Source organism: Poecilia latipinna, unplaced genomic scaffold (genome assembly GCF_001443285.1).
Source record: "Poecilia latipinna isolate Pla-1442-1.1 unplaced genomic scaffold, P_latipinna-1.0 Scaffold2, whole genome shotgun sequence".
Lineage (NCBI taxonomy): Eukaryota > Metazoa > Chordata > Actinopteri > Cyprinodontiformes > Poeciliidae > Poecilia > Poecilia latipinna.
The window spans coordinates 227,886-251,591 of NW_015112618.1; the positions used below are offsets into that span (position 1 = coordinate 227,886).

Below are 23,706 nucleotides of genomic sequence, written 5' to 3' on the forward strand. Positions count from 1 at the left end.
TTTTTTTTTTTTTTGCAAAAAAAAAAAAAAGTTTTTTTTTGGGACTGCCCACCCAAAAAAAAAAAAAAAAAAAAAAAAAAAAACCCCTTAAAAATTTGGTTTCTGTTTTTGGGCCCATTCACTTTCTTAAGCCTTCTCACAAACATGATTTGAATCTAATCTGCAAAGAATTGATTTGATGTGGTTTTATTGGTCAGTTGAAATAAAATCTAGACCATCTGTATGAACTTGAGCCCAGCTCATATTTTATAAATGTTAGGCCTTTAGACACGCAATCATTGGATTTACAGTACTGTCTGCAAGGGCTAACACAAGCAAAGGATGAGTGGAACACAGTCACAAAGAGCAGAACAGACATTTACTTCTTGTAAAGAGAGGACTATCTTTGGAATGTAAACACAGATGTTGTTCACATGTACTTGTTGTAACTTGTGACTGATACGTGATCCTATGGACCCTGAAAGTAGTTACTTTCAACTTTTTGATGTTCTGCAACAGGGCTAACTGTAAAAGACATTGTGTACATTGAAGTTTCTGAAATTTCTCCTTTGAATCTGAAAATAAGCTTTATATTATTCTGGACATTTTTGCACACCTGTTGACAGCAAAAACAATCACTTCTGAAAAAAAGAGAGAAAAAACAATCCAGCCCTGATCAACATTTAAGATAAATGAGCCACTATGGGAGTTTAAATAAAACTGATCAACATCTCACAGTGAACGAGAGCCCATGAGCAAGAGCTGAGGTAGAGGTGGGGAGGGTGACGGGGAGGTGAGGGAAAGTAAATGAGGAGAAACAGTTGAGGGAGCAGGCCCAGAGAAGGAGCACCACTGTCTCTTCTTTTCTCTGCTCTGCTGATCTCTGTCATCCTTTTTGATGGCATTAAATTCATTAACAATTAAAAGAGGAATGGAGAGAGAGAGAGAAAGAGGGGGAAAAAGGCATAGAGGGGGGTGGAGGTAATAACAGAGATACAGAGGCTCCATTGAGTGGTGCAGATGGAGGGATTTTTAATAAGGCCTGCGCTCCGGAGCCCAAGGGCTAAGGCTGCCGTTAACGCCAGACTCTGGCTTCTCTTAATTGAGTATTGTTAGTCCTGCTTCTCTAAAGTTGGCTTAGGCTGACCCCAGACTGTAGCTGGTTAAATGTAACCCAAAGATGGTGGCACAGCTGGAAAGGTGGCTAATCCTGTGAACTAGCTGCTAAAGACCAAACCTAAATTCGCAAGGGGCTGCAATGATCCCGACAGAGGTGTATCAGATTTTACAAATGGCTTATTTGCTTCTTTGCATTTTAATAAGTGTAGGGACTTGATATGTTGAGTTTGTGAAGTTTGAATGAGGCATGGACTTTTACCAATATAAAGGGTATGGTTTCAAAATCATTAAATTCTTACCTCTTTACCTTCCTTTGGTCTAAAGTCTTTTTAATAAGATGCCAAGAAGCAGTAGTTTTCTAAGGCTGTATGGAGAATAGAGAGACGCAGAGCTCCCCATTCCATACCGGTTGTTTGCTTAGAGAAGTCTGCTACACTTATTCTGAATATTTCTGAATATTCATCGAATAGAAGCTAAAGGAGTTCCACCCATTATCAATTAGAGGGGCAGTGTTACAAAACTACAGTTCGCAAGCTATGAGAGACATGTCTGTTAGGCATCCAACTCCATTTTCTATCAGGGCAGTTATCCTGAGTAAACAGCTCATATCAGCCAGTTAAACTTGTTATAAAACAGCTGAAGATAAAGGGATACAATTCTGTGCAATCAGCAAGTTTACCTAAAATCAAATAAGAACTTATGAAGCATCATTTCTACTGTATAAAAATCAAAATTTTAAGAAAAACTACAACTAAAAATCTAGTGAAAAAGAGCATCCATGGAGGTTTTCTGTTTTATATAAAAGCAAGTAAACGTTGATACATTTTAATTTAAAATTTTTAAAACTCAGGTACATAAAACACAAAAGCAAAGGACATTGTGTCAGACAGTGTTTTTGAACCTGCAGTCTACCAGCTCTGCTATTCCACCTCTCACTCACTCCTCCCTTGTTAAGTTTGTCGGCAGGAGGCCACCCCTCCGCTGGCCCGTTTAAAATCTTGTTAGTGGCTAATTAGAAGGCGCTTGCATCTCTTTTTTGCATCGCCCTAATCGAGCTAATTAACCACAAGCCTAATCTTCTAAGAACGTCACTCCGATGGCCAACCGAGACCCTCTTCTCCCTCATGAGCCCAACCAAGGATTGTCTGAGGCCTTCCCTCAAGACAGAGAGACCCTGATGCAGGGACAGAAAGGTAGGTCACCCCTTTACTATATCCTCCAACTCTGCAGCCTTCTGAGCTGTGAACTATTTCCAAGAAACAGGTTTCAGATATAGATAAATCAGCTAAATGTAGATGCAATTTTATTGATTCAACTCCCAGTTGGTGGATGAACTGCTTTAAAGGCAGTATTGAGCAGTGGTAATTTTAATGTGTTTTAAGAATAGCCCTACATTTGTGAGTGCTAAAGATTTGAATATACACTGTCTATGGGCCTTAACACACACCTACAGAGTCAGTTGGGCACACTACATCAACAATCTTTCCGAAACAGTTGCGCTGAGATGCAAATAGCTAGACCAAACCTAACAAGTCAAACAGAGTTCCATAAGCTAAACTATTTAGCAAATTAGCAAATCAAATCAAATACTAAGAGCAAGGTATTTGCTCTAGAAACGAATACCTTGATAAAACCAGAACAGATTTTTGCAAAGGTTTCAGCACAGTTGGACACCTCAGTGAAACAAAAAGCATGTCCTATATATATATATATATATATATATTTTTTTTTATTATTCCCATAGTATCAAAGACACACTGTTTACTTTGAAGCCCTTATAGTACATATGTGGTATTAATGAGAAATTTATACTACCCTATATAGGACTTACCCAGTGGACTGTGTGCTGTTGGAGACCACTTTGAGGCTTGCGGCATTGCGAATAAGTTTATCCAACGTGGCCACAATCTGGGTGAATTTCGGTCGTAGGTTCCTTTCTTTCACCCAACAATCCAACATAAGCTGGTGTAGGGCTGTGGGGCAATCCATGGGTGGGGGCAGCCGATAGTCCTGCTCTACAGCATTTATCACCTTAGGAAGAACAAAAGAAATAGTAGTCTTCTGTTTCTTATTACCAAACTGGTGTTGATGCAAAATGACAGCATTGCAGAGATGCAGATCTTAAACTTGTCAAAAACTACTCCATTTCATGTGATACATATGACTGTGAAGATAAATGTGTGATTTTATTACTTGATTTCAATTCCAGCAGTTGTTGCAATATTTATTGGCACCCAGATAAATGTACACAGAAAATGTTAAATTAAAATATGTTTTAAAAGGTGGGATTTTAAAAGGTTCTTAATCAAATAACTAATATCCCTACATGATATTGAGAAACTCAACTTTGTCTGTAACTTTAGTCAAATTGATTCCTTCAACAGTATCTTCACAAGTTTGCCAAAAAAGTCAATAAGACCACTGCAGCTGATCCAGTATGCTGCTGCTTGCGTTCTCACTAATACTAGGAAAACAGAGCACAACACCCAGTTCTACAGTCCTTACAGTGGCTCCCTGTAGCTTAGAGAACAGACTTTACAATACATGTATATTTACAAATTACTGAATACCTTAGCAACAAAGTATATCAAAGATTTGTTGTTCTTGTATCAGCCTTCCAGACCACTCAGGTTGTCTGGTTCAAGTCTATGCTGCCCCCCCAGAACCAGAACCAACATTCAGTTTCTACGCTCCTCTCATACGGAAGAAACTTCCAGGAAACAACTCAACTACTGAAACACCGAGTTCCTTTCAATCAAAGCAAAAAACCCGTTGTTTTTTTTAGAGTTGCTTTGATTAATAACAACTGGAACATAATTGTTCCTTCACCCTTTTATTTTTTGTAATGTAATGGTTTTGCTTGTTTGTCGTTTGTTCTTTTAAATCATGTAACAACAGTTGTGTACAAAAATGCTATGCCTTCCTAATTCCATTAAATATAGCAAGGTCTCCATGGCCTTCAGAAAAGAAGCAGGCCCACAACATCATAGATCCTCATCTATACTGTACCTGAGACTGAATGATCTTCCACATATTCATTCAAAGTCCTAAGATACTAGGAAACTTCATGTTTATATATGTGAAGACAGGAAAGAAAAGACAGTCTGTTGGCATGTACAGCTGAGGAAATAATTCAGCCCCTTTGGAGATTTAGTTTTAAAATGGTTTTCATTCAGTTGAGAAAGAAGCTCGTAGTGGGCTGGAAATGACACACATGTACCAAAGCATAACAAAGCCATTTTCATAGGGGTATTTCTCAGATGGAAACTGGGTACGTAGCAAGGCTACTGTAAAACAATAACTTCTAGTCTGTGGAAACACGAAGTCCAAAATAAAACATTACTTTGAAATCTACTGAGTTTGAACTTTACTGTGGATAGCAGTTGGTATGAAGATTTAAAGACCATCCGATGTCACTTATTGTTGCAGGTCCCCAAGAATAGTGTCTAAATAACATATCGAATGATGTATCTAAATAAAAAAAAATATATAAAAACAACCCTTATCAAGCTGACTTACATCTTGATTGCTCATGTCCCAATATGGCCTCTCACCATACGACATAACTTCCCACATGACTATGCCGTAGCTCCAAACATCACTGGCTGAGGTGAACTTCCTGTAGGCGATGGCTTCAGGCGCCGTCCAGCGGATAGGGATTTTCCCTCCCTGTGGATATGCGAATGAGTATGTAAGCATGAAATACTGGAGGGATGGAGCACAAACAGAGAGGCAGAATCACACACACACACACAAGAGGGGAAGAGAGAGGGTGAGAAACAAAACTCCGAAGGGAGGTGTTAATGCACAACACATGGGTGCATGCCGTAGAACTCAAACACCCAAAACGCACAAGGTTAGTCAACATTTAGACGGAAATGAGTACAAACACATGAAGCTTTGAGGATATTTATTGTGCTGCAAAATCTATTTTTTTTTTCATTTGCACCATGATTCAAAATCCTTTCATGCAAATTGATGACAAACTGAGTTGTTAGTGTGATGCCTGAGATCTGATACTTGCAGTGTTTCTCAAGGTAAGGAATATGTTTAAAATTTAATAATGCTGCGTCTTGAAAACAGAAGATGTGACATTACTTGTTTGTTTGTTTTTTTTTCCACATATAGCTCTTGGTTTATTCTTTTTAGCTTGTTTTGTTTTACCGAACATGATGTATATTCTTAAATGGATTTTTCAGTCAGGCTATTTCACAGGAAGAACAAAGGATTTTTATGTTTTATTATACAGTAAATATGAAAATCTAAATTAATGTAGTTTGGTTGTAGGATGTTATGGTTCCTTATAACTCAAATTTGATTGGAATGAAAAAATGTTTTCTGGAAATCAGGTGGGATGTTTCTTTTCTTTTTTTCTCTCCGTTACGGTGGATCGTACTGGCAAGAACAGACAGAACAGTGAAGCAATGTGGGCATAATCTGTTAATTCATGTGTAGAAGTTGCTGAAATCAAAACAATTAACATACCGTTGTTAAAATTGTTACGTGTAACAACTTTAAACATTGATTTCAAACATACATTCACCTTGAAAACACCCAAACACGTAATGTGTACACTGACTCACCAGAGAGCTGGTGTAGGTGGGATCTGTGGGGTCGTCTTCGAGAAATCGCGACAGTCCAAAATCGGACACTTTACACACCAGATTGCTGTTGACCAGAATGTTGCGGGCAGCCAGGTCTCTGTGCACGTAGTTCATGTCCGACAAATATTTCATGCCTGCTGCGATGCCACGCAACATGCCAACCAACTGGATTACTGTGAACTGCCCGTCATTGAGCTGGTGAAGGGAAACAGAATGACACATTTTTAGTGGGATTGTGGATCAAAGCAATTCTTGGAATATTCCTCTCTTGTTTAACTTCTTATTTTGCTACATTTTTTTTATTTTCAGTTTGTACTTCTGCCTTCTTTGTTCATCTGTGATCATATCACATTGTAATTGTTTTTATTTTCCTGGCAACCTGTTCCTGACTCCCTTCGCTATATCTCTGTGTTTTGCTACTTTTTATCAGGCATTGCCTGATAGAATCATTGAAAAGTTATTTTGAGGCAGAGAATCATTGGGAATTGAGCTCTTTGTAAAGGTCAGCAACAGCACTAAAGCCTGATTTTTCAAATATCTAACGGGGACAATGTGGCTGACTTTAAAAAGACCTTACAAGGCTCAAAAGAATGCAACATGAAAATAAAATATTACTGAGATCTGAATGGTCTTGTTTGTTTAGAAGGTTTGGTAAGTGTTAAAATAAAAGGTTTGTTTTTTAAAAAGGGACTGCAGAGTGAGACAGATGGATTACATCCACCAAGCAGCAAAAGGGTTAAGTGATATATCACCGGCTTAAAATCAAAATGGAAGTAAAAGAGTGGAAAGACAGAGAATCCATGTTGTTTAAAGTCTACTGTGAAGTTGTCAGAGTCAATAAGGATTTGAGGTTCCATGTCATCTGCTAGTGATGGTCCAATAAGTTTTCTAAAGTTCAGAGTCAATGAAATCATCCAGGAAATGGTAGAACACTCAATACTTCTTGCTACTGACAAGCTGTACAGACACGCTGGTTTCATTTTCCTTCAGGGCTTGTGATATGGCCACAATCCTAAAGGTGCCACAATCTGGTAAAATTACCACTATGCGACTCTGCATGACTGGCTGGCAAACTCGCCTGACCTGAACCCAGTACAGGTCTATCGGGGTTTTGTCAAGAGGAAGATAATAGGCAATGGACCAAACAATGCAAATCACCTGAAGATCAACCTGGGCTTCCATTGGAAGCCCAGGTTGTGTAGCAACGGCGTCTATGCCGTTGCTACACTGATGCGGTAATTCATGCAAAATAGAACTGGAATGTGTTGGTTTGTGTTTTTTTTTTTTTCTTACCCTTAGAAAAGAGTCCAGGGCCCCGTTTTCCATGAACTCGGTCACAATCATGACTGGCCGACTCTTGGTAACCACTCCCTCCAGTCGGATAATGTTGGGGTGGTCAAACTGGCCCATTATGGATGCTTCAGACAGGAAGTCTCGCCTCTGGCGATCAGTGTAGCCCACTTTTAGAGTCTTGATGGCCACAATGATTTCTCGGCGCCCAGGCAGCTTCAATCGACCTCGGCACACCTCCCCAAACTCTCCTGTGGGAGTCCAGGTGAGCCAGAAAAACAGCAAAAGAGGAAGAGGAGAGATGCAAGAGAGGCATGATGGAAGAGTGGAGGAGAGTGGGGGAAAAGAGGGGAGAGGGAACAGTTAACTGGTTAGAACCAAGGAGCCAGGGAAGGGCAGGAGGAAGGTTGAGGCATGGGCAACTGCAAGAGAAGCCAGGACTTAGGGCTAGTCTTTGAGGGATGGTGGTGGAATGGGAAATTTACTACAAATTTTACTGTTAGACTAAACAATAACAAAAACATAGTGAAAGACAGATTTGATGCTCACAAGTGGAAAGCTATGAAACATTGAAAACAAATTTGAAAATAAAATCAAACAGAGTGGATTAAGTTGGTAGGATAAGTAAGGCCAAGGGATGGTGGGATTTGTGGATCAGGAAGGAGGTGCTAAGCTTCAGTGGGGCTGGAAAGACGGGAGCCGGACAAAGACATGGGAGGAGACAAAAGTTTCGGGGGTTTTGCGGCTGTGGACGATTTATGTTTAGATTCTACACCAAGCGTGCGCAAGAAAAATTAAATGAGAGTAACGTGTCAATGAGTGCAAAGGTCACACAGTGGAGGAAGTCAGGGAAGTGACAGGAAGGGAATGGATGGATGGAGGGATGGATTAAGGGAGGAATAAAGGAGAGGAAGGGGACAGGGGAGACAGGGAATGAGGGTTTGTCACTTTAGAGGCGAATGCTGGAAAGCGATGGGTTTCAAGTAGTAGCCTCAGCAGTAGAAGAACTGTCGTAGTAGTAGTAGTAGTAGTAGCAGCAGTAGTATTGGTAGTAGTAGAAGCAGTAGGAGGGGATTCCCATCTCTGCCATCACAACGTCCTCCATATTTGCTCAGATACATATGTTAAAAAAAATCAACCTCACACAGCATAGTCCTGCAGCTTTTAAGCAGAGATATTACTTTTAAATATGTCAAGTTCACAAATTAATTCACTGTCTACAACATCATGTAGGGAGTGGGGGCTTTTAAATCAAAGGAAAGACAACCACATGACGGAAAAGGTGGAAGTGATAAAAACTAGGATCAAATACAGTGATTTAGTGGAACTTCTTTTCTTTAAGAAGTTCTCAATATCATAAAAAGTGGAAAAGATAAAGACAATCCTGGACAAGAGACAATGTATTATATTGTCCCATGATAAGATAAATCCTTTATTTTACCCTTTTATGGAGAAGGAAATTATTTTAATAAAATCTTCTCTTAAGTGCATTTTATGCTAATGTACCAAATGGTTCAAATTCAAATAATCTACCCTCAAATTGAAGTACGACTTATACAAACTGGTGTTTGTATCAGGCAAAATTCTTCCCTTCAGTAATAAGTCATGTCCTCATGAGGCTTGACATATCTTGACGTTATCCAAAATCTTGTTCCCGTGGTTTCAGAAATACTTCATATTTTTGTTCTCATCATTGCTCTTGTTCCAGGATTGGGTCAATATCAAGAAAAGAGTAAAATGGTTATCCATTTTACAAAATGTTTCCATGCGTCTGTATATTTGCATGGCACGTAAAGGTGCAAGAACTGTGAGTCACACTAACTTAAGTCAGACATAATTAATAATTACTTCAAAATAAGGGGTTTGGGTGCTGGAGATAATTCTAAGACTGGGAGAGGGATCCTAAAAGGTGACAAGTGTGGCAGGGGTGGGAGGAAGAAGAGGACTAACGATGAGTTGAGTGAAAGTACCGCTTGGTGTGAAGTCCTCTAACGGTATGGCCTGGAGGTGACTAGCAGTCTTCCCCCTGTAGCTCAGGAGCTTTGGTGGGTTACCTGCGCCAATGACCTCCTCGATCTTCACGCAGGACACGTCAATCTCCTTGGCAAACTCTCGCACTGCTTCATTGGGATCCTCATAGGTGAAGGGGTCAATGTAGACCTTCATTCCCGGCGTTACTATTGGGGATTCAGTAGCAAGAACAGGAACGTGAATCTATGCTGCCAAATGAAGTTTGATCAACAAATATCAAAGTAAGCCAGTTTACTTTATGGCTGTGCAAAACAACTAATATCATGAGATGCTTTTGCAATTTACTGAAAGAGTTGATCAACAGCAAGGTGTACAAAAAGAAAGGGGATCTTGGCAAAGATACTTACTGTACTGCTGAAGTTTCTCTGTGTACTCTGATTCTGAACCATTTCTTTGTTTTCTGCAGAGAAAGATAAAAACACAAACACAAGTCACATGCACTGACTGGAATTCAAGTAATGGGAACAAACAAAGGCAACAAGAGATAACAGATCCCGACTAATTCCTGATCTTGATATGAGATGTTGTCATACTACTGCATGCTTTGGTAAAAATGTTCAGATTCTTTATCTGAGGGAAGGGATTCACCGACAAAGAATGTGTCAGTGAAGTAGGAAAATGATTCATGTTTGGACACTCCGATATAAGTCTGAACAAAAGGATATCATACAATAAAGAAGGAAGTAAAAGCTATTCACTCCGAGTTACACCAAAATGAGCAGCTAACATTAAAAAAAAAAAACCCAAACAGCAAGCTCAGCTGTTTGCTTTACTCGCCCTACAGACATCACGCTTTTCCTCCCAATTTAATTTGATTCAACATGGGCTCTTACCATCTAAGAGTTGTTCTTTCTTTGTATGTTTTTATTAGTCTGTTATTTTTTTTTTCACATATGTGTTTCCAGTTTGTCTAACCTCACCGTCCTGCATAGGACCTGTTTGCATTGCAAAGGGGGTGGGAACCGCAGATAGGGGAGTGAGTTGTTGAAATTACATGTTAATGTGCTTCCTTTGTTGTCTAACCAGTAATCGGGGAAAAAAAAATACCCAATGGTGATTTGCATCTCATTTCAATTTCTAATTTTGTTCTGTTGTATGCAAGAGCTACGTGTTCCGTATTATTACTATTTTCTCCTTCTTCTTCTTCAGGGGCAGTCAGAGCTGTGGCTAAGACCCTGAGAGAGACACAATGTGGTGGTGTTAAAATAGAAGAGAGCGAAGGCAGAATGAAAGAGGAGGGGAGGGGGGATCAGGGAGATTATTATTCAGTCTAGCATGACCGATGCCCACGCTTGTCAGCCGCTGCCTGAACTGGCTTGCAGAGGGAGCTCAGGGGGCGCCAGTCAGATATGGGTGCCAGTCGTTCACACGTACGCATTCACTCACGCGTTGCATTTGCTACTTGACAAAGGAGTGGTGTGCAGATAAATGAGTGCAGTTAGACCCAGCTGATGCAGAATCAGACGTTTTGAAAGGTGTGAGTAGCCATTCACATCTTCCTAGTCAGTTGGAAGCATCTGGGTTCCTTGTGGTTAGGTATTTGCACAGTTGATTTTGAGTGCTGAGCTATGAGTGCAGGCCTATCAAGCTCAACAGCTGCTGTCACAAGCAGCATCCAATAGGCACAGCAGCATTTTGGACAAAGCTGTTTACTATTCAGAGATGCAGAGGGCTAATCTGGCATTCAGTAGCCTCACAGGTGGCCCAGCAATCCACTGAGACTGCTCTGCGGTTGTTTGGAGGACATGCCAACAAAGTTGACATTTGAAGCAGTTTTTCTTTTCTCACAGTTGGGGAAAAAAAATGCACAACTTTTAGTTTATATTTGAAGAAGTGTCTTACTCCATTATTTATTGATCTCCTCTTCAAGTTACTCTTTAAAGTGTTATAGTCTTACCTAAGACAGACAATTCCAATGACCACAACTGCAATGATGAAGACCAAGGCTGCTGTGATGGATCCAACGATGAGTGGCAGCTGTTCCTGCCACGACTTTGGTGGGTCAGCTATAGGTGTAAATTGGAGAACACTGTTAGCCCTCTTGGGTGGAACAGATCGAAATCTGAGACTAACAAACAAACAAAAAAGAAGTTTGTGTGTTACATACTTTGCAGATTGGTGCTGAAGTCCGCTGGGCTACTATAACGGCCATAACCAGCCACTGTTCTGGCCCGGACTTGAACCACATATGGTGTACCAGCCTTAAGACCCTCAATGCGGGCGTTGCTCCTTTGAGCAGTCATGGTATGGGCAATGGCTTCACCTTGATCCTGTATAAACAAAGATGAGTGAAGAAAATTATATACAACATTAAACCTATTTCTTTATTGTCCCCCTGTTGTTAAATAATGTTAATCTGGCAGCTGGGGAAGTAGAAAAGAATTAGGGACTAATACCAGGCAGTAATTTAACACAGTATTACAGGGCAACAAAATGCTCTGTCATAAGAGGAGGTTGCTAGTCTTCTAACAAATCAAAGCTTGTAAGAATTTTTATTTTTTTTTTTTCATACATAATATCGACCAATGGTCTGACTAAGAACTGCATGTTTCTGTGCTTAACACCAAAGTATGGCTCCAACTACCGAATCAATGACCTGTGCTGGTCCAAAGCAAATCCCTCAAGAAATGTCAAACTTAGGGATTTTGGAGATTGTACCTCTGTCATCATTTCATAACTTTGTAGGTCAGTATTTTTACAACCAACCTTCGCAAGATATGAAAATGTAGGTGTTGGATGTTATATGTTGACCATCTGTCAGTTCATATGAGCCTTCTGAAAGTTTCATACCTGCTTTGAGAACCAGTTATTAAACGTGTTTGTTTTTTTCTGTTATGTCCTGTATGGGATGAGTTTTGTTTATATCAGTAAACTGACCCAAGAAAGATCTTTAGTCAAATATTGGAGATACTGTGTCATTAAAAATTTATGGAAAATACTACACAATTAAATAATTATCTGTAAAATTTGAGGATTGTTTTTTTTTTTTACATTACTACTTAAATTATTAGAGATTCACTGACACTATTGCTTACCTTCTCGTGGTACTTGATCTCATAATCCAGAATGATTCCATTGGGCTTTTCTGGAGGAAGCCAGGAGAGACTCATTGTACTTGCTGTGGCTGCCATTAAATGGACTGTGGGGACCGCAGAGGGTGCTACATTGGGGCAAACAGTACAGGGAAACCTGGTTTAATGATCATGTCCTGTTCATTCTTTCAAAATTACAAGCCTTTTTCTGTCTCTCTTTGTAGTCCAAACACATCTAATGTTGTGAGGTTTGTGAAATGCTGCTGACACTAGTTTGCATACGGAACCCATCCCAGCTAAATGCTAACATTGTATGTCTCAAAGTGCTTGACTGATGCGAAAAGAATCAAACAGTAGAAATGTGCAAACATTTCTCAAACATATTATAATAATTCCCTTTTATAAATCAGGGAAGGTCAGGTTAGAAAAGCCAATCCAAATTATGTACATATATAAATATTTCCCAATTACAAACACAGGCATGGTTTTACGTGCATATAGTTTGGGATATATGAAGAGAACTCCACAAACTACTTTATAAAACTTAATAAATACAGTGGTACTAGTTTTTAAACACCATTCCAGAAAGCACAAAACACAGTGCCACTCCTTCCACTTGAGCTTTACATACCTTTTTTGAATCTACCAACATCCAACCACTATCTGCCTTCTCAGACTTTCTAAGTTCAGTCTTGTTCTGTAGCTCTGACTCACTTTTCGATTACTACATTTGTCTCTTAGCTTCCACCATCAATCTCTAGTGGCACCTTTCCTTCACAAGAAACTTCAGGGCTTTTCTCTTTGAGCACACAATCATCCTCACTGTTTTAACACCTCCTTAGATCCATCCAGTTTGCCCTCCCCACCCTCTATATTTTCAGTCCACCCTTGTGTTTTTGACCTAGAGAGTCTTCTGTTTCTCTCACTATCTTTCGTCCCCAAAACACTAACGTTGCCTAAGTCCTTTCCTCTCTTCCCAACCCAATTTATTTCTTCTCTTTATGTCTCTCTTTCTATAACAGAAGACAATACTTCCTAGGGAGGGCCCCTGGCTACTTTGGTGGAAGGATTAGAGGCCCTCCACTGGGGAAGCATGTAGCAGTAACCATGGAGGTAGCCTCTGAGGCTTATCACCACCCTTGGTATTTATTTTGGTTCTTAAAAAGGGAATCCACATGCCGGGATAGTCGTGGGGCATCACAAACGGATAATCTTATCAAAGTTGATGCTCTCTTGCCCTGTTCTACTGCTCTGCAACTTATGCACTATGCAAGGACAGTCAACTCTGTCATCCTACTGCCAAGACCTCCATATAAAACAATGAGATCTCTCACATGGGGGTCTGCGAGACCTTTGGGTCCGACACTCACAAAAGCATTCCAAAAGCATCTTTTAGGGGCATGCACACAAGGTTAGAGGTGAGGAGGACATGGCCATGGATCGAAGAGAAAGGAGCTGAAGCAAAGCATAATCTGTGCTGTTGTCTGAGCCTCGCCAGAGCAAATTTAACATAGGGGCTAAACACATCCAAGCCACAACTTAAGAGCCCTGGGAGAGTCTCAACAAAGAGACTGCTCTTAAGCGCTAAGGTACTGAGTAAACTCAAGATCTCTGAATTTTATTGAGGTCATATATGGTACAATAAACTTTGAAAAAAAAATAAAAATAGTCGATTCTTGACGACTAATAGCTAATAAAAAGAATGTGCTGCAAGCTGATGCTTGCTTCCAATCATCTGCATGCAAAATTGCTTAATCTCAGCCAAAATTACTATGGTGGCCTATTTACTGTTGTTGCTGTAAGATGAAGAAGCAGTGGGTTGAAACCAGTGGGCAGTTAAAACACTAAAGGTTTAATACACTGCTGAGCTGCTTCTATTTGAAGCCATTTTAGAAGACAGCATGCTGTGGGTGTGTGAAAAGGGTCCCTTTCAATGCTCATTCAACAACGCCTTCCTTCTCGGCCTTTTTCTTTTTACTTAGCGAATATGTAACATACTCCCACATGAATACAAGAATTATTTTTCCAGACATTGAAAGTTCTGACTGCCTGCAAGATCAATATTGATCTCTGCCAGGTAAGTGCAAGGTTGGATACATGTACCCACCAGCCTGGTTTGTGGTGATGTTCACTGCAGCAAACTGAGGCGTATAGGGGCTCTTGTTGGACACTCCGTTGAGCGCCTGGATCTCAAAGCTGTACTGCGTGTGGGCTTGGAGGTTGCGAACTGTCACACGCCGTTGAGTCAGGCCCAGGTGGCGTGGAGAAATGTCTACATTGTCATCACATCGTGAACACATTCCTCGCTCAGGGAGGCACTTTTTGCAGATGACGCTATAGAAGACGTCCTCGCGGCCACCCATATCCCGAGGTTCGCTCCATTCTAGCAGCAGCAATGTTTCGTTAACGCTCGAGATGACACTGCGTGGGGCCGATGGAACAGCTGTGAAAGCGAGGTAAAGGCGTGGATGAGTTGAGGAAAATTGCTTGGTAATGAGATCGAATTTAATCTCCATGCACAATAGGTGTAAAAAATTGTCTTGGTAACAGTACAGAGGAATCTTGACAATACACAGTTCTATTGTGGTACACAGAATACATATCATCACACATACACATACATGTTCATTACTGCAAGCTGCTTTCAGCACAATTCATGACCCAATAATGTCCCTGGTGCTGTGCTATTAGTACATTTTTCATGAATTAGCTAGAGGATTTTTTTTTTTCTTTTCAACTTGCAAGAGATTGTTCCAGCGGTTCTTCAGAAAAAAGGAGGACACAAGTTAAAATCTGAATTGCATGCTTATTTCCACTGTGTCTAAGCGTGTGTGTAAAGTGCTGCAGGGAAAGGGTAAGACAAACTATTGGCAGAGTCTTGGCAATTCTTATCCAATTAACAGAGTGTTATCTCACACTGCACTGTGGGAGAATGAGACCCCCACCCCTCAGCAGCGGGAGAAAAAAAGAAATTTTCACTCTTCACTATTTGACTGAATTTTCTCCCACATTTGCATGTTTGTGTTTAATGAAGATACAGCTAGAAGGGAAAAAAAACGCACCATTTTCTGCAGGTCGAGGGACAATAATACCACTCATTCACAGAGATTACAAGCAGATGGCAGAGGAAGAGCTAAGACGATAAAGGTCTGGTAATGTTGCGAAAGTAAGCAGTCTTGTTTGACATTTGAGGGACATGATGGGAATGTTTTCTTCAGGGATTTTATCAGCTACTGAAAACACAATTCAAACAGGAAACCTAGGTGAACATTTAATATACCCCTACCCCCGAAAAATATGTCTTGTGATCAGAACCTCCCTCAGTATCTGGAACACTTGAAAAAAGGCTTTACTTACTGGTGCACGGGGAGTCTGGAGTATCTGTGTCAGAGCGATAATAACCATTTCGACAGGAACAAATGATGGCTGCTCCAGAGGTGGCTCGACTATTGGCTGGGCAGGGAAAACAGGAGCCGTCCCCTTGTTTGGACTTGAAGGAGCCAGAGCTGCAAGCTGAAAGTAACAGATGAAAACAATGAGATAAGACAAAAAGTGTTAATAGCAATGCACAGTATTTAACTCAGTTGCCCTTACAGGTTTTATCTGAGAAACTGTTTATCATACAAATGTATGGCATCTGGGATATATTGCACAGCAAGTGGCTAAGCATATGATAAAGAGTTGGGACAAAGTTGTTGCTTTGCAAGTTCAAAGTAAGCCTTAAGTCTTTCCACCTGAGTCACAAGTCAAGTTCCAAGTAAACACATGAAAGTTCTGAGCCAAGTTGATGTCTTAAACTTTTATTTTAGAGTATTAAACAAGTAATTTAACCAAAACCTGCAATAATTAGTAATTTTAATATTCCTAAAATGTGTTTGAAGTGCATATTCAAACTGCTGCAGAGCAGCAAGAGGAGCTAAAACTCAAAAACAGCAGAAAATCAGTGCAGATAATTATGACCCATAATTATACTGAAAAACTTCAGCAGATTTTCTTAATACATGTCTGTATGAGTAACATCAGATAATTAAAGTTACTAATCAAACTATTTATTTTGTTGTGTAGAAACCAGCTTTGATATCAAATAGATTTTTTTAGACATGATTATAGGGCTGCTGTCTGCCAACTTGGATGCCCAGAGACTTGCTGTGCACACATTATACTTAGAGGAAATCTTTCAATTGAATAAGGAAAATGCTGGTAATGTTACCATGTAATTTCACTATTGCAAGCTTAGCACATTGCAGGCCTAACCATCTGATTAAAAAACAATCTTATCTTTTTTGGGTTTACATCCGAGTTAGAACCTTTTAAACCTCCACAACTAAATTGGTGAGCAAGACTACTGTTAAGGCAATTAACAATTAAGACAGCATTAACCATACATTGGGATCTCTATTTTAAATGTAAATGTTTAAATGAAGTTAGATGTTACTGTCTCGTATATTTCATATTCACAGATTCATTCATTTTAATTCTAGCTTCATTCTTGTTCTTGAGTTAGTTGTGGAGTTATGAGAAGTTTCTGTAAACTGTGTAGTAATTATTACAACTAATGTTACCTAATTCTAAAACTTGAAAAGTGACACTATGACATATTTAGAGGATCCTCTGTATTGTCTTCATTTAAGAATAAAATCCATTATGACTTTAGGCTAATTTAGCAGCAAAAGGGGAATTAACACACAGTATGCATCAGGCAGTATGTCATAATATTATATCTACTCACTGTACATGGGGATTACCTTACCAATTAAATGTTTGTGCTGCTTGTAAATAAAATGAAACTACACAATGTTTATAACTCCACATTGTGAAAAAGTGTCACTGTCACGTATTAATGTCAACACAATTTCCTCAGAACAAGAATGTCTTTTTTTATTTTTGGGGAAAAACCTTTCACAGAGTTCTACCTAAACTGATTGTTGATAAACTGATGTCTCATTAATCTGAAAACATTGTTATCCTTTGGAAAAATCCTATCTCCATTTACAGTGGCTGTTTGGAAGTTTATAACACTGCTGATAAGTAACAGATGTGGAGTGTAACCATAACAGCGGCACTGCAATCCAGAATCCTTCGGTGGGCTTCATATCTTTCATAAACTGTCTTCATAAAAGATGAATGAGCTTGCCACCGTGCTTAATAAAAGAAGACAGAAGCAGGTAAGGCAGACAGAGTTTACTAGGGCCTGTTGATTAGCTAACCCACTGGTGCAGTGACTCGTCAATGTCAAGGACACACTGCAAAGTTTGTCCTTCTGGATGATGATTAGCATTTAGCTTCTGTGTGGTGAATTTATGTCTCCTGCTGGGGGAAAAAAAAAGCCTGGGAGTCACATCAACCCAACACCAGCAAGGGTAGCAGAACGCTCCTCTTGTTCTTTTGTTTAAAAGCTTCAATATTGGCTAGAAACTGCCAGTTGGCTGCACTGTGTACACTATCACTAAGTGTATTTGTTCTTCCAGCATTAATCAGAGTCATCCACACTCCTGGCTACCAGGAAGTGCTGCTTGATAAACAGATAAGAAATGCCCACCAGTTACACCGGGTTGTAGAACAACCTCTTCGATTGGTATCATGACCTCTGTAAGTTCATTTAGGTTCACCTAGCAAAATGGCAAACTGCAAGAAATTTCCCAACAGTGGATAAAATATTAGTTCTTGAACACGTTGGGTTTGACCAGATGTATTGAGTGGATTTCCATTAAAACAGGCTATTTTTCATTTTCATGGAAAAGGTTAAAAGTGCTGATCAATCACTAAGGGGTCATCCTCTTCCTTTCATCCATTTTTCCCCTTAGAGGATCCATTAAAAAGGGAAGCAGAAAGACAGACAAGTAGTAGAGAAAAAGGAGGGGGATGGAGGCATAAAAATGCTAATCCTTTAACCCCCCACACCCCTATATCCTTTCTGCACTCCCCTGTGTCTTATCCTCTCATGCAGAACATAGAGCTTAAGGAACTGATTAGAATGTATGCTGAAATTGGAAAGTGTGAGGCATGAAGAAAGTAAAGAATATTGGGGAGTGAAAAATTTGCCACAAAAAAGGCTCATCGATTAATATTAATGCTGACATCCCAACTGTATCTCTGGTGGCTTATTAATGAGAGCAGCGGCCTTCAGATTAGGAAGTAAGTACTTTCACAGGGAAAAGGATTCAACGCCTGTTGGAACATGGACAGAAAAGCCAAAAAGGGTGTATGAACTGTAAAAAGATGACGACAAATGAGCGAGAAGTCACGAAGTGGTAAAGGAGGAACAATAAAGCACACCTGACAAAAGGTGACATAAAAAAAAGAGAAAGTGGGATGTACCCCTCAGGGTTTTCGGTGATTAAGAAATGCTACATCAGGGCCAGTCACTGGAGTTTAACCTTGAGCTGTCACGTGTAAACAACAATGCTATGTTTTGGATTTTTTTTTTTTTTTCTGCTCTCATTTTCTTGCACAGACACTCTCTCAGGTGAGAATGTAATTTCAGAACCTGTCAACATAAGGTCTCCAAGATTTCCATGCCTCATCATGAGCATGGGTACTGAAGAAATGATCTTCTTGGCCTCATCTGTCTCTTCTGAGAGGAAGGATGAGCCTCTAAAACCAAGGGAGTCCAACCCCCACAAAGCGAGCATGCAAAGACATCATGAAATCAGCCTTAGGTGATCAATAACGCAGCCTGCCCCTGTCCCTCTTCTTCAGTCTTTTTCTGCTTTCTGCATTTGACCTACTCACTCTGAGCCCAATTTTACGGCTCATAGCCATCAACACACGCAAACAGTTTCCATTTATCCTTCATTCTTCTCCTGCTGTCACCTGCACTCTGGTTCAGACGAGATCATGCTGTTAAAGTTCACCTCTAGCTCAACCTCTTTTTGAAAGTGTCATGTTTTCCACTCGACCAGAAACCATCAGGGTCTGAGCTTCCACAAACAGACAGCATCAGCTGCATTACCATTCTGTCAGCACCCAGCTGCAAAGCAAAACCGAGGTCAGAGAAGTGGAAAGCCTCCAGCTGACAATGCCGTAAAGTCTTTCATTCTGCCCAGTAATCACTGCATTAAGGTGCCCAATATTGAGGCACTTTACCTCACTGACAATTATGAGGCAACTGGAAAATAAATGATATCATTTAATCTATAGCCACCATGATTCAGCCTCAGTCTTTTGAACATTAATTATCTTGAGAACTACTGCTTCCAGGAAGTTTATTTTGACCTGCTCAAAGCCAAGTTACTTTTCTGTAGCTCCACTACTATCTTTGACAAAGGTAAAAGCAAGGAAAACAAAATCACTGGCAGGTCATCATGTGGAGCTTGAACCACAGATTTCCCAATGAGGAATGTTTAGACTCCAAATCCACATCAAACAAAGAAACGTTTTTAATCCACTACCATCAACAGTGGGTAACAGAATCCTCAACTGACTTGAGGTATTTGTAGTGAAAACACTCACCTTGACACTGGGTATCCTTCATGGCTGGTTCAAAACCAGCTGCACATGTGCATGCTCCTACAGGAACCATCCACTCTCCATCTCCGTTGCAGTAGAGCTTCAGTGGCACAGAGACCTCTAGGGCGTTGGGGACACAAGTTCCTGGAGCAATAACCAATGAGGTTGCCTCGGCTCCAGTTGCCGTTTCTGGGAAAACTGCAAAGTTGGCAATTGTGGTGGAGCACTTTTTGTAAAACACCCTCACTGAGATAAGTGACATGCAAGCACCAAGGTCCTGGAAGGCCAAGTAGAACCCAGCTTTGGAAAGTGGCCCAAAACTTCTGACCTTTGTGTTTACCCGTCCAGACTCGAGCATTGAGAAGCTCTCATCTGGGGCAATAGTGTCCACTTTCACATAAGGGTTCTCCATCCAGAAAGGGCTGGTGGCGGTGGCTGAGTCTGAGTCAGACTCGTAGTAGAAAAGGTTGAAGGTCTCTTTGCAGGAACCTGGTATGTTGGGAATGCTGTTACAGTCACGCACTGTGAATTTCATCTCTACGTAAACACGCAGGACGTCTTTGCGTGGGATAAAGTCACTACGTAGCCAGTTGTTCTGGTTGAGCTCTCGTACATTGCAGACTTGGTATGTCCGGATGGGATTCATGGCATCATCGTAGCCACTCACCTCTTCCCACTAAACGAGAGAATAGAAAAAAAGACATAAATAGTTAACAAAGAGGCTTTACATGTTTCTTGACATGTCGGGCAGCTAATTAATTTAATTTGTGACACTATTTAGAGCTTTCATTCAATTTTGATGAGGTACACTAATTAATATTTTATAGAAGGCAAAATGTAGAAGTAATGTAGTAAAAGTACGGAGCTTGTAGCTGGAATGTTTTCGTTCATATTTTAACTTCCACTCGCTTCCTCTCAACATAATGTGCCTTTCATCTCTGATTAGTGTGGCAAAAAGCCAGGGACAAGAACTGCAAATTTATCACAATTACAGCAACTTGTCACCTCCTCACCACAGAACCACCACAGCATGTTTACCTCATATCTGTTTGGAAGTAGCAGCAGCCACATTGCTTCACAACCAATTACGCTTCAATTATGGAGCAATGACTGCAACGTCCTCTAATAACGACTGGAAAAAAGGCATTACTTAACCTTCATGCTTTTTTTTGTTTTCACAGACCTCTACAACTTTCAGTGCTACTACATTGCCCTGGGGAGTATTTATGTGAGATAAATTAGAATAAAAATTATAAACTTTGATTGCCGGTCTTAATGGATGAATGAAAGCAGTCTCTGTGACACTTTGCTGTAAAAGCAAGAAGTCTAATGTACGTTTCACTCCTGAATGAAGCCACACACTGAAATCATTTAATTTCAAACAGCAGTTCCTGCGTGTGTAATATATGTGTGTCTACATGTGTGGTTGCTTTGGGCTATGCTACCCTACACCTCTCCATTACACAAAGAGTTGAGCACATTAATTTTCTTAGCTAAGCCTGGTAAGTTTATTTGCCTGGCAAATTCAAACGGCAGTCCCACAGTGTTCCACACAACACACAAAAATATATCAAACAATTTGAAGAACAAAGTGAAGCTATGTAAAGAGACAACAAAGAAAAAGTTCAGACTGGGCTTAAATTGAATGTAAATTTAATTTCTATTCATACAACACCTACGCACGTTTACTTGCACAGTGGTGTAGATCCCCAAACATTCCAGATTTGATTATCCACCTACCCTAAATGTCTTTCACCAGATTAGCTAAACATGCATTTGCTATAGCTTCAAGTTTAATCTTTTTTCCCACAGGGGCTGTCCAAAAATCTCAAAAATATGAATGTTGTATTTGTCAAAGTTTTCTTTTATGTGAATGCTCCTTGAGGCAGCTTTGTAAAAATAACTTGTAATGTCTACAAAGACAGTTTGTTTATTCTCTCTCAGACAAAAGAATCTAGTTGAGAAACGGTAAACTATATTTTTCATTGGCTGTCTAATGTGATGTATGTCTAATGTTCCTCTGTTTGGTTGAGCAGATCCTTGAGATGGAAGTTTAGCTTCCCAAAAGGAGAAATGAGAAAAACACAATTTAACTTTTTCTTAGAACTTGAGGTTTTCTGCAACTCAAAACTTGCAAACAGACACCACTTTGTTGCTTAGAGCCTGATGCTTCACTTTGAACGGTGAGTATCTTAATTAGGGCTGTGATATGGATGTGGTGGAGACAAGGCTATTCATCTAGGACCCTGGTGACCATGAGGCAGTGAGGGGGAGAATGGGTGTAGTTGGGTAGTGGCATTAAAACGATGGCTCAAGAAGGAAGAAGCGACCGGAGGGAATCAATAATCACCACCTGGGTCAATGGGATGGCTAAAAGCATGAAGTGTCAATGGGTATTTAGTTCGGAGTAATAAATCACCCTTGCAAAAAACCAATACAGCCAAGTGTTTGTGGGCGTGTGTATAAATTTGGCTGCGTTTGTTTAATGCGTGCCTCCCTCCCTGAGCTCATTCTTGTTCTGTGTGGATGTTTGATTGTATACGAAGCTAGATGTGCACGTTTAGAGAGCGATCCCCTTCCCTGCACCAATGGACAAATGCCTGCTTACCAAGCATGAATAAATTAGGCAGGTTCTGTGAAAAGGCCCAAGATTCTTGGCATTGACTCTCATCAAGATTAATTGTGCAAAATTGGCAATCCACTGTATAGTTTTTGTGTCCTTCCCAATCAAGGCTTTGAGTTTTACTGTCAAATGACACTGAACAACACGCAAGTAATGTAGAATGCCAATTCTTGAAGCCATTATGGAGCTTGGGAATTATATTTTGGAATGTTTTGCAAAGACAACCTGTTGATATAAATAGAATAGTGTTGTGCATATACCTATAAATACTCACGAAGAATTATTTTGTATTACTCAAAGGTGAGGATAGCAATATTTCTGGAGTGTTTCTAATATGCTACTGCTTACAAGTTGCTGTTATGACTTTTGTTCATCAGAAATATGCTGAAAATCACTTACAAAGCCCAATAAACACATCCATGCAAAGGTAATTGAATTAATTGTAACTGCTACTTTTTTAAATACCCACTAGCTATGAAGTAGGAGTATTATGCACATCTCTTTTAAGATTCACAATATTAAATCCTTAGAACTCTATGGGAATGTAAAACCTTTTTGATTTTGCTTGTTTTATTTTAATGCATAACTCTCCTGGCTGAATATTGTCACAAGGATATAGTTGCTTCAACAACTCCTGGCAACAACTGTTTTTTTTTGTTTTACATTTTTTTCCTGTCTACACCAAATCACTACTGGAAAAACATCGGAAAGTATTGATAGAGAGCAAGATTGGACTGAGAAAGATGAGAAAGATGAGAGTAGTGCTGTAACTGATTATCCAAAGAAATTCAAAAGCAATATGTTGCTTATAAGTGTGGTGTTTTGTGTTAATGCAATACATACTTTAAAAATTGTCTGGCTCATTCATGAGTCTAGAACTCGACTGTATCTTTGTGATTGAGTTTGTTTTTTTTTATGTTTTCCCTTTTTGATCCCATGATTATGCAAATTTTTTTATGATTTTAATTCTATAAAAGTTGTTTTCATGGGATTTATGTACATTATCACAAGAATCCTCAAGACACTCAATGTGCTTTGTGAAAAAAGCAGTTACACATTCATAATTGATAATCAGTTATTACAAGCAGTGAGGAGCGAAGGGATTTATGGTTGTTTTGGACATAAGAGCTTAGTGTGACTCACAGATAATAACAATGTTCTGCAAGACCGAACAGTTTAATGCACTTTGGGTTTTATTGACTAAAGATACTCTTTTACATGTTGACTGTTGCAGTAATATTTACTTAAATGGCTCCCCTTTTTCTTTTATTAGATATTACAAATAATCTCAGCTTTAGTCCAGTAATTGTAGAAGAAAGGAGCTTATTTACTATCTCTTGAAATGTAAAATGCATTCTAAAAGATTTTATGAAAGCTTTATAGAATGTTTTCATTAGGCATTGACCATTATATAATATCAAGTTACACCAACATTTTGAGAAGCTACAATTTTAAAAACAGCTAAAATTATTTTTCATAAAAAAGGGGGTATCTAAACTGAGGGTAGAGGGCCTTCTCCAGCCCTTGGAAGGGTTCCTGTGGCCCCCAAGGACAAGTTAAAAATGAAAAAAAAAAAAAA

At 39.7% G+C, this 23,706-nt stretch overlaps 1 protein-coding gene across 9 annotated transcripts in view; it reads right to left on the reverse strand.

Moving 5' to 3' along the window:
* LOC106951668 (ephrin type-B receptor 3-like) overlaps positions 1–23,706 on the reverse strand; it is a 72,056-nt gene that overhangs the window by 10,563 nt on the left and 37,787 nt on the right. For 2 of the 9 annotated variants that reach the window (XM_015039905.1, XM_015039363.1), the window contains exons 3-14: positions 19,508–20,180; positions 15,413–15,568; positions 14,163–14,498; positions 12,059–12,183; positions 11,131–11,293; positions 10,921–11,029; positions 9,371–9,423; positions 8,963–9,181; positions 6,996–7,243; positions 5,682–5,897; positions 4,618–4,803; positions 2,930–3,129 (exon numbers count right to left, since the gene is read on the reverse strand). In XM_015039905.1, the coding sequence (XP_014895391.1) occupies positions 2,930–3,129; positions 4,618–4,803; positions 5,682–5,897; positions 6,996–7,243; positions 8,963–9,181; positions 9,371–9,423; positions 10,921–11,029; positions 11,131–11,293; positions 12,059–12,183; positions 14,163–14,498; positions 15,413–15,568; positions 19,508–20,180 (2,684 nt within the window). The remainder of the gene's footprint in view (positions 1–2,929; positions 3,130–4,617; positions 4,804–5,681; positions 5,898–6,995; positions 7,244–8,962; positions 9,182–9,370; positions 9,424–10,920; positions 11,030–11,130; positions 11,294–12,058; positions 12,184–14,162; positions 14,499–15,412; positions 15,569–19,507; positions 20,181–23,706) is intronic. The other 7 variants (XM_015039984.1, XM_015039821.1, XM_015039681.1 and 4 more) reach the window with 6 other exon arrangements.